The 16,665-nt window shown below is 36.4% G+C and overlaps 1 protein-coding gene across 1 annotated transcript in view; it reads left to right on the top strand.

Annotated features, from left to right (window-relative positions):
• The first annotated feature begins 4,340 nt into the window (after positions 1-4,340).
• The window catches only part of LOC145692331 (uncharacterized), a 35,502-nt gene continuing 23,177 nt past the window's right edge, over positions 4,341-16,665 (top strand). The window contains exon 1 of the mRNA XM_081767630.1: positions 4,341-4,469. Within this exon, the coding sequence (XP_081623756.1) occupies positions 4,403-4,469 (67 nt within the window). The 5' untranslated portion in view covers positions 4,341-4,402. The remainder of the gene's footprint in view (positions 4,470-16,665) is intronic.

Here is a 16,665-nt window from a genome sequence, read left to right as displayed (position 1 = left end):
TAAGTCTCCAGCTCCTTGACGACCAATCCAACGGTTCGGTAGAGTTTCATTAAGATATTCACGCACTTGGCGACTCCAGTGAGGGGGTGCCCCGTCTTGTTGAAAAATGAAGTTGTCTTCGTGCAGCCTTGGAAACAACCAGTTTTGTAACATAGCGAGATACTGCTGACTGTTAACCGTGTTTCCATTAAAGAAGAATGGGTCGTAAACAGATGATCGGGATATCGCACAAAACACATTGACTTGTGGAATTTAAACCGAAACTATTAAGTGGAGGTAAATTTCTTCCGTCCTCTCAGAACTTCGCATCTTGAATTCGTTCTACAAATGAAGCATCTAAATAATCACATTTCAACTGACTGACCCTCTTAACCATATAAATTACTGAAGCTTGTTCGTAAGAAAATACAGGCTTCTTATTCATATTTGTTACTGTTGCTTCTTTTTATAATTAATGTATGATAAACAAATATTGCTGGTGTTTGTCAATTGTGAAGACCCAAACATGAATATAAAATGAATTACCATCCTTGTTCAAAATACTTTTTTCACAACCGTAGGCACTATTGACACAATAGGCAAATTCGATAATTATACTATAATTATACTATAGTTTAATTATAATTAAACTATAAATACGTATGGTACTGATTCAGAGTACTGAATTATTGATCTGTACTTAGATATAGTTATCATCATTGAATTTGAGGAACATGTTAGTACATCGTACTGTTGCCTACTCCGATTGAGAACTATAGGATATTACTATATATAGGCTAGTTCCTGAATTATTGAATTTGAAACGACAATTTGTTCAAATCCTACCTATTTTAAGCACACGAAGAATCTGAAAGTTCTTATTTTTATATGAATAATGCTGCAAAGAAGTAAGTTGATATCGTACTTAAAACTAACTAAACAAAAAAATAAAAATGAACAATTCCTTTAGATTATGTCTTAAGAATCATTGTTATGAACTATCTTGAGAAAAAAAAATTAGCCTTACCCTACTGGATTGGGTAACTATGATTTTCTTTCTTTTCTTTTCTTTCTTTTTTCTTTTCTTTTCTTTCTTTCTTTCTTTCTTTTCTTTTTTTTTTTTTGTATTTTGTATCTGGAGCCATTTTTGTCGTAGATTGTTTTCAACTGGAAACAGAAACTTTCAGACCGTTTCCGTAATTTCTTTACAATTCCAAGAAAATAAGTAAAATGCACTTTTGCCTTCGGATTATAAACACTTAAAACATTTAAATGAATCACAAATAAACACTTAAAATAAGAATTCACATAACACCACCACATACACTTTCAAAAGACGCGCTCACTGTTTAACTAACCACACAAGTGTCGTTCACCCTCGCAGGAATCTGTAGTCTTTGTTTGTAACTACTTCGAGGCTGACGAGAAAGTCCTCGCTAACCTCGACCTACTCGTTGCTGGTCACGGCTGAACCTGAATGTAGCCCAATGGCCTTGTGATTGAGAAGGCCGTGGCTAAGCCACTACCCTCGGAAGAGAGAAGGTCGTGGCTAAGCTGAGCCGAATTCTTTTTCCAAATTAGGCCATACGAAGAGAGAAGTGGATGAGCAACCACACACACACACATAGCAAAACTTGTGAGCGAGAAACTTCGCAGCTTTTTGATTTCCAATAATTTTGTCTTGCTGCGTGGTGATTCTAAGAAATCCTGTACATACGAGGGTTGTTCAAAAGGAGTATAACGATTATGTTATAACAGTAAATGCGCCAATGTCTACCCCCAGTTCCATCAGGCGAATGCTGGGATACTAAATCATCATCTGCTCTTGCCATTACCCCCTTATGTCTATAAAGAGGCATTGAAATATATATATATATTAAAAAAGCAGCCTATCGGTTTCAGACTGAACGTGTGTTGCTTTTTTAGCTATTTATTTTTTGAATGCAGCTCCTGGTACTGTGTGCTTGTTATATTTTTTAATGCTTCTGTTAAGAATTGTCTCATTATGTCAAAAAAAGTATATAATACTGTACGGTATATTAAGGTTAACTACGGTATTTTCTAATATAACTACGGTATATGTTGTCGAGACCAGTTTGGAAGCTAAATTTACGAACGTGGCATGTGTGTAGACAGTGAAGAGAGGCAACAGAAGTAAAACGCTAATGTTCATTTTGTGTTCACACTATTAAAATGCAGTGTTTGTGAAACATGTGTGAGTTATATTTGTAGTCTTGAACGCAGTTGTTAGGAGGCTGTTTCTGTTTAATACATTTTGCTGCTTCCTAGTGGTGAGTAGACCAAATTCAAATATTTCCTTTATCTTTGCGTTAACATAGTTGTGTTAATGAACAGTCTTGTATGTATTCAAACGGTTATTTTTGTTATGGCGTCCACAGTCGTTCCCATTACAACTAATCCCGAAATATATATTTAAATTCACCTCACAAACACACAATAATTTTGGTGGGAGCCACGTCGTAGATATCAAACACAAGTACAAATGAAATCAGTTAATATTGGTGGGTTCAAACATGTAATACTTGCGTACTGGCAGCATCTTATAGTGTGAAGAAATACAGCAACTTAATTGCGATACCTTCCCTGGAAAACTTCTGGCGACCTCATGATTACTTTCTGTATATATTTTCTTTATTTTTAAATATAATTTCATTAAGCTAACTATTGATGCATACCCAATTGGTAACGGCAAGGGCAGGCAGTTGATATGTTTAGTATCCTGGAATTCGCCTGGTGGGACTGAGGGTGCGCATTTTCTGTTCAGCTCATCTTTTCTGTTTTCATTCTACTTTATTTAACTTTTGCATTGGTCGCAACTTCGAGCAAAGACTTCGTCCCATCAATATCTGATTGACAGGTCATACTTCTTCAGAACTGTAGGGCCCATTATTTCTGATTCCGAACGCCTGAGAAACAAATGCTTCCACACGTTCTTTTCTATTCCTATTACCTACTCCTCCACCAAATTTGCTGCAATTATCTCTGAGTGACTTCGCGCCCTTCCCTTGTAAGAATATTTCTTTCGCTACAATTGAATAACGCGAAATTAATTTTTGTGACAAGAAGTATGTTATTGTCGTATGTTAATTTAACTTGTATTTAATTTACAGAATACACAAGTTACGAGTATAACCAAGGTCACACACAAATAATACCTTATTATTGTATTTTTATTATAAGTTGAATACGAGAGAAAACTGAGTAATAATCTTTGTTTTCACTGGCGGTATTCAAATAGGTATAAGAGACACAGGATGGTCATTTTTCTAATCGTTCCATACGTTAACAGTAAATAAATAATCTTCTGCAACATATCATGAAAATAATGCAAACCAATCAACTTGTGACGTTTCTATTCAAAATGTTACATGGTTGAAGACACATTTGACAGATAACGTAATAACTACAGCCCGGATTTATATGCAATATATATGTTTATAGTAACATGCACAAACGTATGGGAAATATTTATTTCTTTTCGACGGACTTGTAAGGATTCATTTAAGACGCATACAATAGCGCATATAAGTGCATATTTTGAGTGAATTTCGATGTGTATGCATATTTCGTAAACTTTGCAGGATACTGCATATTCCCTAATTTTATTGCTGCATAATTCATCGTATATCACAAGGAAATAGGCTATATTTAAAGTGATTTGAATCACTTTGTACACGTAGATGCAAAATATATAGGTTTTTTTTTTTTTTTTTTTTTTTTTTTTAATGAAAGGCGTTGAGTTTGTTGCTCATAATCCTAGTAATTCACTTTCGATTGGAATAGAGGTCATTAAGGTAAGATATTTTTGTTAGAAATTGAAATTACATTTTGTTAGAGTATAATTCAGTGCATATATTAAATTTTTAATGCATATTTTAGAAAATATTTTTGATAGTTTTCATGCATATCTCAGGGTTTGCGCATGGAAATCCGGGCTCTAGTAATAAGTAATACGGAGGTGGGTGATCCATTAACTGTTCTTTCAATAGTTGTTTTGCTCGCTAATTCACATTAGTCATTCCTTAACTTGAAAAGAAAGCCTGACAAATCTGTTTTCTCCTTACGTGTTGTCATATCATAAAAGCTGTTGAAGTTTCTACGAATATTTATTCCTGTCAGCTAATTAACCATTCTTGACTAACTTAATTAGTGTTTGACATGCGTATAACTTCGTGGCAACATCTTTAACTGATACATATTTACATGTCGTGTTGTTCGTTCAGTCGTTGTGATATATTTCCCTACGAAAACATTTATTTCTGCCCTAAAAAAAAAAAAAGAAAAAGAAAAAGAAAAAGAAAGAAAGAAAGAAAGAGAAAATTGGACAGTGCAGCAAACAATGATGTGCTAATTTAACTTACTTGTGCATTTTGTCTCAGTTTCTGGACTCTATGTATGAGTAATGTGCAGAAGGATTATTGCGTTTTACGATATAATAATTATTACTATCATTATTTTCGGAATGATTGGTAAGTCATTTTATTTATTTTAATATTATTACTAGTATGGGGCTCAGTTATTATAAATCAAAATAAGAGATTACGTGTACAATTTTGGATGAAAAACCAATTGACCTTAATATAAACGGCAGATTTAGACCAGCAGCGTTAATTCAGATTTTGCTTGGCGGAGGGAGCAATAGTCTTCACCCATGTAATCAGTTTCAGTGCTGCAAGTTGGGGCAGAAAGGACGACGTATTTTAAAGAACTCGTAAAATCAATATATATAGATATAATATATAGATGAGCAAACTCCATGGCTCTGGATAAGTAGAGTAACAAATAAAACACAGTTCTGACCAGAGCAGAATGAAATATATTAAAAACTATACTTACAATGTGTTACAGTTTCAAGGACCTTACGTCCTCTTCATCAGACACAAACACTCTGATGAAGAGGACGTTAGGTCCTTGAAACTGTAACACATTGTAAGTATAGTTTTTAATATATTTCATTCTGCTCTGGTCAGAACTGTGTTTTATTTGTTATAATATATAGATATATATAATATTCTAACCAAGGAAGAGACAGAAGAACAATACATACTGCAGATCGTTAGTGAACACAGTAAAAAGTATCCAGCTGCTACAAAAATTGGTTTAATTAGGCAGTAAAATTTAGCTAGTTATTCACATCCCTCAGCTTTATTATTATTGTTGTCATTTTATACCTTCATTACATTATTTAGGTATTTTTACATATTGCATGTAAATAATTTCAACATAGGCTGGTGTGCATTGGGACGGAATGTTCTGTTATATATTAACATATATAATTGCTTTCTTGTTACTTTTATGTACCACTTTTTAAATACTTCTGTAACTATAAAGTCAACATTGTGAAGGATAATAAAAAGTTATTATAAAGGTAATAACTATTACATGACCAGACATAAGTTAAAAATAAAGGCAGCTATGTGTTTGTGACAAAAAGCTATCCCAAAACGACGTGTCACACGACCCCCATTTCTATTTAAAATTTCGGGTCTAAATCCAAGATGGCGGCCACTATTCAGTTTCAGGTGTGACCTTACCTCGGCTACAACTATCCAAGATATGGTTCCTTGCCCTTCAGCCTTTTCCAAGTTACAAAGGTCTATTCCGAACTTTGCCATATACTATCTATATGTTAATAGCGGTGTTTGTGAACAAAAAACTTCAGATCCAAATTGAAAATGACTATGTTTGTGACTCTTAATCTCTTGAACCACCCGACCGATCTGGATCAAATTTTTGACGTAAATGCAGATCTGGCCTGGGAATGCTTTCAGCTATTCGCTTTGACGGTAGAACTTACGGGAGGGGACGCGGGGAATTATAAAAAAAATAAAATAAATAAAACTTAATAACTCTTTACCCAAACGACTAATCCCGATCAAATTTTCAACATAGATGACGTTCGTGCCTGGGATGGATTTTATCATTTCACTTTGACGGAACAACGTAGGGGATGGGGAGGAGGGGGATATATATACAAAAATCAATAAATATAATAATAAAAGTGACCGTGATAATAACTCTTAAACCACCCAATCGATCTCAATCAAATTTTCAACATAGATGAAGTTCGAACAAGGGAAGATTTTTTATTAGTTCATTTTGATGGTAGAACTTAGGGGAGGGGGAGGGGAGGAAGGTAAATATATGAAAATGAATAAAACAACTCTATACTAGGATGGCCACATTTTCCGGAAAAACGGTAAACGGAAAATATTTTTTCCGGAAACCGAAAAATTGAAAACGGAAAATTTTCCGGAAAATCGGAAACGGAAAATTTCCGAAAAATCGGAAACGGAAAATTTTCCGGAAAATCGGAAGGCGGAAAATTTTCCGGAAAAACGGAAACGGAAAATTTTCCGGAAAATCGGAAACGGAAAATTTTCCGGAAAATCGGAAGGCGGAAAATTTTCCGGAAAAACGGAAACGGAAAATTTTCCGGAAAAACGGAAACAGAAAATTTTCCGGAAAATAGGAAACGGAAAATTTTCCGGAAAATCGGAAGGCGGAAAATTTTCCGGAAAAACGGAAATGGAATTTTTTTCGGAAAAACGGAAACGGAAATTTTCCGGAAAACGGAAAATTTTCCGGAAAATGAAAATGTTCACTGGGAATAGTGACATTGGTCGTCTTACATTAAGAAATATAACGAAAAATGCTACGCGAAAACAACCTGTAAATGAGGCAATGGGTGATTTCAATAAAAATAAGTAACTACTCCTGAGAAGTTCTGCTCGAGAATCGGAGTAACTACACCTGGAGTAATCTCCTCCCTCAATTTCGTATCAATAAAACAAGCCACTACTCAGGTCTAGTCTGCTCCAGATTTATGAACGTTTACTCGCGCTTCCTCTGCACGTAGCACTGAGTCGTATCAATAAAAGAAGTGATTACTCATTTCCCCCATTCATCGCGCAGTCATTTCGTTGTTTTTAACCTATGGCGTAGTATCTTAAAAGCCATGAAACGGGCAAGTAGCAACGACAGCTTCAATCAAAGTGCATTTATGGATATTGTAAAAGAGTTTCCAGTGGTACTTTCAAAGTCACAGCTACCAGAAAGTAAACGAAGGAAAGCCGAAACTTTGAAGGTAATTACAGTGAAATGAACGAAATATCAAATACATCTACGACTGAGACACAAATTCAAAAGAGAATCTTTAATATTCGAGCGAGAATAAAACAAAAATAAAAAAGAAGAATTTTTTTTAAAAAAAACGGGAAAGAAGAAAGTAATACTGAAACCATGGGAATGAACCTATTTGAGCTGATGGATGTTGATTGGAATCCAGCAATATCAAGATTAACACGACAAGAGCATATCACGTGTTGTCCAAGGTCTTTGTAGATTGTTTGGCTTTAAGAACGAAATCAGACACTTGGCTCCTTTGTTTTCTTTTTTAAAAAGTCCAGCCACCCACGTCATAAATCACGTCCATGTGATTGCGTTTTCTACACCATACGTGTCCCCTTTCGCCTTGACATAAACAAAATACATTCTCATGTAGACACCCTTTCTATCAACGTTAAGTTGAGTTGATTATTAGTTTAACGTCCTTTTGAGTAGCGTGCCTATATGAGACAGAACCCACTGATTAACGTGGAATCCAAACCACATGAGCTCCTGCCGGGAATCGAACGCGGGTCTCCTATGCCAAAGGCATGTATGCTAACCGCTTAGCCACGAAATAGCTCTTCCTATTAACGTATTACTCTCCAAAATACTAGGTTTCTTTAATGCCACTTGTGTATAGTCAAGTGCTCCGATAGCACCCGGAAATGTATATTGTTCTTGCCACTCTGCCTTTGCTGTTTGTATATTACGCACACTTCCGGAAACTATCCATTTTCAGGTAGTCATAGACAGTACTTTGAGCCACACCAGAATCCCCTGACATTCCGACCAGAATCCCGGATCACTCACGTAACGCAAGAAAACCAAGGGCACCGATTTCTCTGTAAATTTGGGGGGGGAGGGCATTCAGATGCAGAAGGTATATATATCAGGATTTTAAGACAAATTGCACTCTAATTATGCCAAATATTGTATATTCATAAATACAAAAGGGGCCCACATGAGCTTTGGGGAGCCCGGGCTCCCACAGGATCGGCGCCCTTGAAGAAAACCCGCATCTTTTCATCATTACATAGTCCATCACCCCGAATTTCGGTTGATTCTCCTTATAAAATGTTGTGCTAATGGGTGATATCAATAAAAATAAGTAACTACTCCTGAGAAGTCCTGCTCGAGAATCGTAGTAACTACACCTGGAGTAATCTCCTCCCTCAATTTCGTATCAATTAAACAAGCCACTACTCAGGTCTAGTCTGCTCCAGATTTATGAACGTTTACTCGCGCTTCCTCTGCACGTAGCACTGAGTCGTATCAATAAAAGAAGTGATTACTAATTTCTCCCATTCATCGCGCAGTCATTTCGTTGTTTTTAACCTATGGCGTGTATCTTAAAAGCCATGAAACGGGCAAGTAGCAACGATAGCTTCAATCAAAGTGCATTTGTGGATATTCTAAAAGAGTTTCCAGTGGTACTTTCAAAGTCACAGCTACCAGAAAGTAAACGAAGGAAAGCCGAAACTTTGAAGGTAATTACAGTGAAATGAACGAAATATCAAATACATCTACGACTGAGACACAAAGTCAAAAGAGAATCTTTAATATTCAAGCGAGAATAAAACAAAAATAAAAAAGGAGAAAAATAAAAAAAAAAAACGGGAAAGAAGAAAGTAATATTGAAACCATGGGAATGAACCTATTTGAGCTGACGGATGTTGATTGGAATCCAGCAATATCAAGATTAACACGACAAGCGCATATCACGTGTTGTCCAAGGTCTTTGTAGATTGTTTGGCTTTAAGAACGAAATCAGACACTTGGCTCCTTTGTTTTCTTTTTAATAAAGTCCAGCCACCCACGTCATAAATCACGTCCATCTGATTGCGTTTTCCGCACCATACGTATCCCCTTTCGCCTTGACATAAACAAAATACATTCTCATGTATACACCCTTTCTATCAACGTTGAGTTGAGTTGATTATTAGTTTAACGTCCTTTTCAGTAGCGTGCCTATATGAGACAGAACCCACTGATTAACGTGGGATCCAAACCACATGAGCTCCTGCCGGGAATCGAACGCGGGTCTCCTATGCCAAAGGCATGTACGCTAACCGCTTAGCCACGAAATAGCTCTTCCTATTAACGTATTACTCTCCAAAATACTAGGTTTCTTTAATGCCACTTGTGTATAGTCAAGTGCTCCGATAGCACCCGGAAATGTATATTGTTCTTGCCACTCTGCCTATGCTGTTTGTATATTACGCACACTTCCGGAAACAATCCATTTTCAGGTAGTCAACCACACCAGAATCCCCTGACATTCCGACCAGAATCCCGGATCACTCACGTAACGCAAGAAAACCAAGGGCACCGATTTCTCTGTAAATTGGAGGGGGGAGGACATTCAGATGTAGAAGGTATATATATGTCAGGATTTTAAGACAAATTGCACTCTAATTATGCCAAATATTGTATATTCATAAATACAATAGGGGCCCACATGAGCTTTGGGGGCCCGGGGCCCCTGGGCCCCACAGGATCGGCGCCCTTGAAGAAAACCCGCATCTTTTCATCATTACGTAGTCCACCACCCCGAATTTCCGTTGATTCTCCTTAAAAAATGTTGTTCTAATTACTACATTTTCTTTCATAAACTTATAATGCTTTTTGTAATCTCCATTTCCAACATTTCTATGCAGTTTATAAGATTTTCTACGTAGTAAAACAATCATATACTCTGCCATATTTCGCACGGAGTCACCTATTTAGCTTGCTCCACAAATTTGGAGAAGTTACTAGCATCACAGAGGAGTCTTTGATTTTTATTGATATCAAACGCGTAGTAGTTACTCGGCTCGAGAACAGAGGTGTGGTTACTTCAAAAGGGCGGGGCTTCTCCGAGGTCAGCCGAGACGACTAGTGCTCAGTTCTCTTTTTATTGATACCAATGCGAGTAACTACTTCAAAATTGGGCGTAATGAGTAACTTCTCCGTTTTATTGATATCACCCAATTACTACATTTTTTTTCATAAACTTATAATGCTTTTTGTAATCTCCATTTCCAACATTTCTATGCAGTTTATAAGTTTTTCTACGTAGTAAAACAATCATATACCCTGCCATATTTCGCACGGAGTCACCTATTTAGCTTGCTCCACAAATTTGGAGAAGTTACTAGCATCACAGAGGAGTCTTTGATTTTTATTGATATCAAACGCGTAGTAGTTACTCGGCTCGAGAACAGAGGTGTGGTTACTTCAAAAGGGCGGGGCTTCTCCGAGGTCAGCCGAGACGACTAGTGCTCAGCTCTCTTTTTATTGATACCAATGCGAGTAACTACTTCAAAATTGGGCGTAATGAGTAACTTCTCCGTTTTATTGATATCACCCAATGCTCTTCACCATCTAGTGCTAAAGAAACGCAACTCAAACAACATTGGACAGGAGAGAAAAGATCGAGTAAATCAGCGACGAAACATTCCTTCCTCCTACATCTATTTGTACACTTGCTTAATCATGTACTTTTTTTGTTTGCGTGAGGGCTTGCAGATCATTCGTTTGCACCGGGAAATTCCCATCATGCGTGTGTTTCGGAGTATCCCCGATTATGCGTGTACCTGAGGGCAGAACTCTGGCAGTAGAGCTGGCAGTGTGTTATTAATACAACTGGTATGTTTATATTCCAACCATTTCTTCATTGCTTATCGTGATCACGGTGATCTGTCAAGGTCACAGATCCTGGGGGGCCGGGGGCAGCCCCCTCAAAGTTCATGTGGACCCCGCATTCTATTTATAAATATACAATATTTTGCACAATTTGAATTCAGTTTGTCTTAAAACCCTCATATATACCTTCTGCATCTGAATGGATCCCCAAAGTTACAGAGAAATTGGCGCCCTAGATTGATTCTATAGAATCCACACGCAGTAGTATTGGCGGGAGTACACTACGTATTCCAACTGAGTTCAGGCGTTAGAACATCGGATTAACATTCAGAAGGCCGATGTTCGATTCGAGCACCCTATCGTCCCGATGTTGTTTTTTTTTCTGTAAGTTTATTACTCAGTTACATCCGACCTGTGCCATAGACTTTTTAACCCTAAGATAAATTCAATTCTACTGATGTAATTCAATTTTACACTTTACCCTAGTGTTACCATGTTGCAACTATAAGCGTCACAAATTCCAAATACCGGTACTATTGAGATAAATACCATAGTATGTAGCACTACTTGAAACTAGCGCCAGCTATTCATATAATGATCTATTCCACATAATTCTCTTCGTAACTTTTTCCGCTACTTTCTCTTAAACTGAAGGACGATTCCACCTAGTTATCGATACATCAATTCAGTTCTCAATGCTGACTTATTATCTATGATTCTGCATGCATTTGAAAGTTTTACTTATTATTAGAGCAACCCAAAAGCATACAAAAGCATAAAAAGCATAATAGCCATTTACACATATGGTTTGTACCTTGAACATGGTTGTGGCTGTCTAAGGGTCCAGAAGAAACTAATTTTAAAAGCATAATTTTAGAAAATAAAGCATAAAACATAATTTAAAAGATATAGCACAATTCTTTAAAAAATCTCTTTAACTTCAAGTTTAACATATTGTATTAATATTTTTAAGAAACAATATTTACAGTGCAAAATCATTGAGAACATAACAATGCAACAATGAAAAGCTTATTTTTATTTTTGTAAACTTTTTGGTCTAATCTTTTGACATGGAGAAAAGAATAAAGGACAAAAAGAAGAAAACTTCCACCAACAATGAATAGTACACAAGAACTCCACACTATAATATTATGTGTACCCAGTGGCGGCGATTGGACGTTAAAAGTGGGGGGGCAAGGCATGATTTGAATGTTTGTATATCAGTGTTAGTTTACCTGGTTGATGCTAACACTTTGTTTGTCGAAAGGTTGTATAACTAATAGGATACTATATTTTTTAGTTAAAATACTGTATATTCTATTTCATATTTTATTAAGGAAATTATAAATCCTTATCAGAATATTTAATAACAAACTTACAAAACAAATAAATAGAAAGGATAATACATGGTTAACCTAGTTGAGTTGAGTTGAGTTGATTTTAGTTTAGCGTCCCGTTCAGCAGCGAGGCTATATGAGACGCGGACCTACTGATTAACGTGGAATCCGAACCACATGAGCATGGTTAACCTAAAAGAAATAGACAAGTTATATATATATATATATATATATATATATATATATATATATATATATATATATATATATATATATATATATATATATATATAACTTGTCTATTTCTTTTATATATATATATATATATATATATATATATATATATATATATTTTTTTTTTTTTTTTTTTTTTTTGAGCAAAAAGATTTTACCGGTGGTACATGCATACATACTTGAAGTTTTGCGGCTGACAGTTTTTCTTTCGTTTCAATGACGGGTGTGTGACGTAAGCGGCCCTGCCCGCATTTTCGCCGATCCCAAGAGGTTCGTCCAATACATGGCTGAAGTAGCACTCTTATTGGCCACATACGGATGACGTCACAAAGATTCAAGTTCAACTTGCTATTACCTGACCAGCGAACGAGTGCGGGCGGCCGGTTTTGGAACTAAAATGCAAGCAGCAGTGTTTCTAACCGGATTACTTGTAATCAATCTATCACAGTTCGTTTTGTCCTGTTCGTAATAAACCACGCATATGCTCAAGTCAGGGGTAGAACCAGGGGAGCGATCGGGGCGATTGCCCCCAGAATAGGATATTTTTTATTTTAAAAATAAAACCTAAGAATTTTCTCCTTTGTATTATAAATGTAAAATAAAACATAAAATAGGTAGGCCTTATTTTTTTTTTTTTTTTTTTGTTTTACGTTGCAGAAGTCAAATAATAAATTGCAAGAAATTACTTACATTGGCGTTCTTGCCCCAAAAAAAGTCCACCTTCGAAATCGCAGGTGGCCATTTCTGTTCTAGAAATTGCAGACAATATCTACTTCTCCTTTTCTATAGTTGTTTTACTTTTTACTTTTTTTTTTTTGCAATACACTCTTACCTTGATTTGACTTCGAACCCCCCCCCCAAACATTCAGCTTGTATCCATCCTTGGCTCAAGTTAAGACAAACAGTTTCAAAACTTATTGAAGTTATTTGCAGAACATCTTAAGTAACAAGCAAAGAACATCAACAACAAAAAATATAACTCCATATTAAGTTGCGAACAAACTAACGAGAGCAGCGTTTTACAGGTTGCTCCTGTTTTATGACATCGAATAAAACGTAATCAATTTTTTTGCAATCTTTTTAATACACGGTAGAAGCTCACTGAATTGTCAATTGTTCTGCGCTGTTCTTAAATTGGTAGTTTCCATTCATATATCACTATTCACAATACATCTGGATTGTTGCAGAAATGGTTCACTACAATCACATAACTTAGCGTTCTTTATTAAGCGGAAAGAGATTAGGCTATGCATAACATCTAAACTGCAACTTTCAAAAACCTTGGATACACTGCAGAGTGAAACTCCCCGCTCCCCTGTCTCACCGCGCTTGCCAAGAAACTGATGTAAACACAACAGCAGCGCCATCCTCCCAAAACCGCACTGCTATCCTGGTCAGGTAATACTATCCTTGTTGCTTTCGTTTCTCTTTTGTGTGTGTGAATGTTTAAAAACAGAGAGGAGATTATCAATATTATTATTTGTGAAATACATTGCATTATAATTCTTGATTTATGTTCACTTCTTACACGGTACAAATAAATTATCCTTAAATAAGTCTTCGCCCAAATGAAAGTGTTATAAAACGCACTTCACATGAATGTTATTATTGACTGCAATTTTAACATTTTTATTAAATCACAGAGACAATATTAGCTGATGGTGCTCACAATGAATACACTGGCTTTTGCAGAAATCGTGCACTTTGTTACGCAACGCCTTCTTTTGATTTCAAATTTACGTACAAAACTTGGGTTCCACTCAATTGATGGTATAAAATTGAAAACGTCTTGGCCTCGTTACTTTTACCATGTACAAAAATGTTTCTAAGATTAACTACATTACACGCTCCAATTCGTCTGTATTTGCATCCAAAAGTAGGTCTGGTTTAGAAGTATTTAGCGGCAAATAACATTGTAGTGTCGTTATTGATAAGTTATGATCGATTCAATTGCACGAGAAATGCCCACCAAACTGAACTAGAAATAAATTGCATTATATTTCGTTGGAGTTTAGCATCCCTTTCAACACCAAGGTTATAATGAGACATGGACCTATTGCTTCACGTGGAATCTGAACCACATTGGATTATGCCGCGAATCGAATCCGGATCTCCTGGGCCAAAAACGTGTGTTAACGATCTAGTTCCCGACAATGTAAAGTTAACCCTGCTTTTCTTCACAATGAATATACCAGGGTCAACTTTACATCGTCTTAAACTTTAAACCAGTGGTTCCCAAGGGCCAGCCTTCTGAAGGGTACTTGAAGAACAAGCAAGGGATCACAAGCTGACTACAGAAATAAACTATAAAATTGTTTAAAAAAAAAGAAAAAACTTAAAAGATGTTACGTGTTTGATATTTTGTCTTTCTTATACTCCCATCCGAGACTTTTTTAGTAATTAAACACTTAATAAATATAAATAGATGAAAGCAAGGCGAGTGTTTTGAGGGTTGGAGACCCGTTCAGCAGCAAAGGTATATGAGACTTAAAGCTACTGCTTAACGTAAAATCCTAATTACATTAGTTCTCGCTGGAAGACAAACTCAGGTCTCCCGCACCGAAGGCGTCTAGTGTTGTTGTTTATAACTTTGTAACACTATACTTACATGGTTCAAAGTATAGACAAGCTAGTTCCTCAGAAATTCTCTTTCGTTTCTAAATTACTACATATAGCTTTCTAATGGGTAGGTGGATAGCGTACAATCCTTTGGCGCAGGAGGCCCGTGTTCGACTCCTTGCAGCTCATAGGGGTTCTGCTGAAACGAACGCTAAATTCAATTTGAAAATCAAATCTAAATTACTACATCTTTAATGTAAATTGCCAGCTTTTGGAATGCGATTTCAAAACATGTTCTATCCAGGGAGTCTAGGGGCCAGGCTCCCCAAAAATTTTCATGCTAGGCTTGCAAATGAACTATAATATGGTTGGATCGGACCCCCCTAATTTCAGCCGGGCACTCCCTACATTTTTGGGCTGGCTACCGGGCTGTTTCAAAATCTGGAGTAAATGAAACAAACAATTGTCTGCAGTGTTTTAAGGTTATTATTTTCAGATCTGTTAGCTCATGTGGTTCGGATTCCACGTTAATCAGTAGGTCCACGTCTCATATAGCTTCGCTGCTGAAAGGGACGCTAAACTAAAATCAACTCAACTCAGATCTGTTATCCTTGCTCTTAACCTCACTCAATATGCTATTCGGTGTCTGTTTTCTTAGGTCCCCTACTCTTCCCAGTGGATTATGAAGGAAATCCTTTTTGGAAGTATTCGCAGCAGAATGAGAATCCGCTGATAGAATAGGTCCATTCAAACATTACGAGTTTCGTATAGAGATAATTTAAAAAAATGAACTCCTGTATTTTGTACGCGCATTCGACGTGGAGAGATATTTTATAACAGATGTTATTGTCGTGTCATTATTGATAATGATTTCTTGATGCAATTATATCATCAAGTGCGTAAAATACAGGTCAGTCTGTGCTGACTGGTCTGTACAAGCTAGTTTTGCATCAAATCCGCACAAGGGCAGGGCAAAGCAGGAAGCACAAGTGCGAGCTTATAAAGTGTAAGTTATAATGTTTAAAGCAGTGGTTCTCAACCGTTTACCTGGTGTCTCCTTCGTAAACCGTGTATACTTCTCGTTAACCTCCCTCCCAGTCATTGGCTATATGTGCTTTTTGTCTGATTTTAGATTCATCAATGAAATCTCAAGTCTTCAATACTACTACTACTACTACTACTACTACTACTACTACTACTACTACTACTACTACTACTACTAATAATAATAATAATAATAATAATAATAATAATAATAATAATAATAATAATAATACAGCGAAACCTCTACTAACGGAAACCTCTATAAAGCGGACACCTCCCATAACGGACATATTTTGTAATCCCCAAACACCGTAATAGGAAAAAACATTGGCAAACCTCTCTAAAGCGGACACTCTCTAGTACGGACACGGACAGTCTTTCTTGTATTTTATAGGTATTATTTACCTCCTATTACGGACACTTTCTCTAAAAACAAGTTGAAAAGTACAGTAAAAATACACTTTTAGTAATTCATGCTATGTCACCAAGGAAGAACATGAGCGTGTGACAACATTTTTGCCTCCTCAACTGTCTGTTCAGCAACTCTGAAGAAGGGTCTCTGTTTCACAACACCCTTATATCCTTTGCTTGCATTCCACTCCCACTCAACCTGTTTCAGAAACAAGAGTGATTGACAGTTGCCCACTGTTTGGGATGACACATCATTCTACTGTCCCGCTGGGTGGAATCTCTAACCAAACAGAAGACAAGTTTGGTATTTTTGACCACGGGTACGCATATTGTCTTTTTTTAAAAA

The sequence above is a fragment of the Thermobia domestica genome, chromosome 1 (assembly GCF_964235325.1).
Source record: "Thermobia domestica chromosome 1, izTheDome1.hap1.1, whole genome shotgun sequence".
In the NCBI taxonomy this organism is placed as follows: Eukaryota; Metazoa; Arthropoda; class Insecta; order Zygentoma; family Lepismatidae; genus Thermobia; species Thermobia domestica.
The sequence above is the reverse complement of the archived record's forward strand: the minus strand, read 5'-3'. Positions and strand labels throughout refer to the sequence as shown.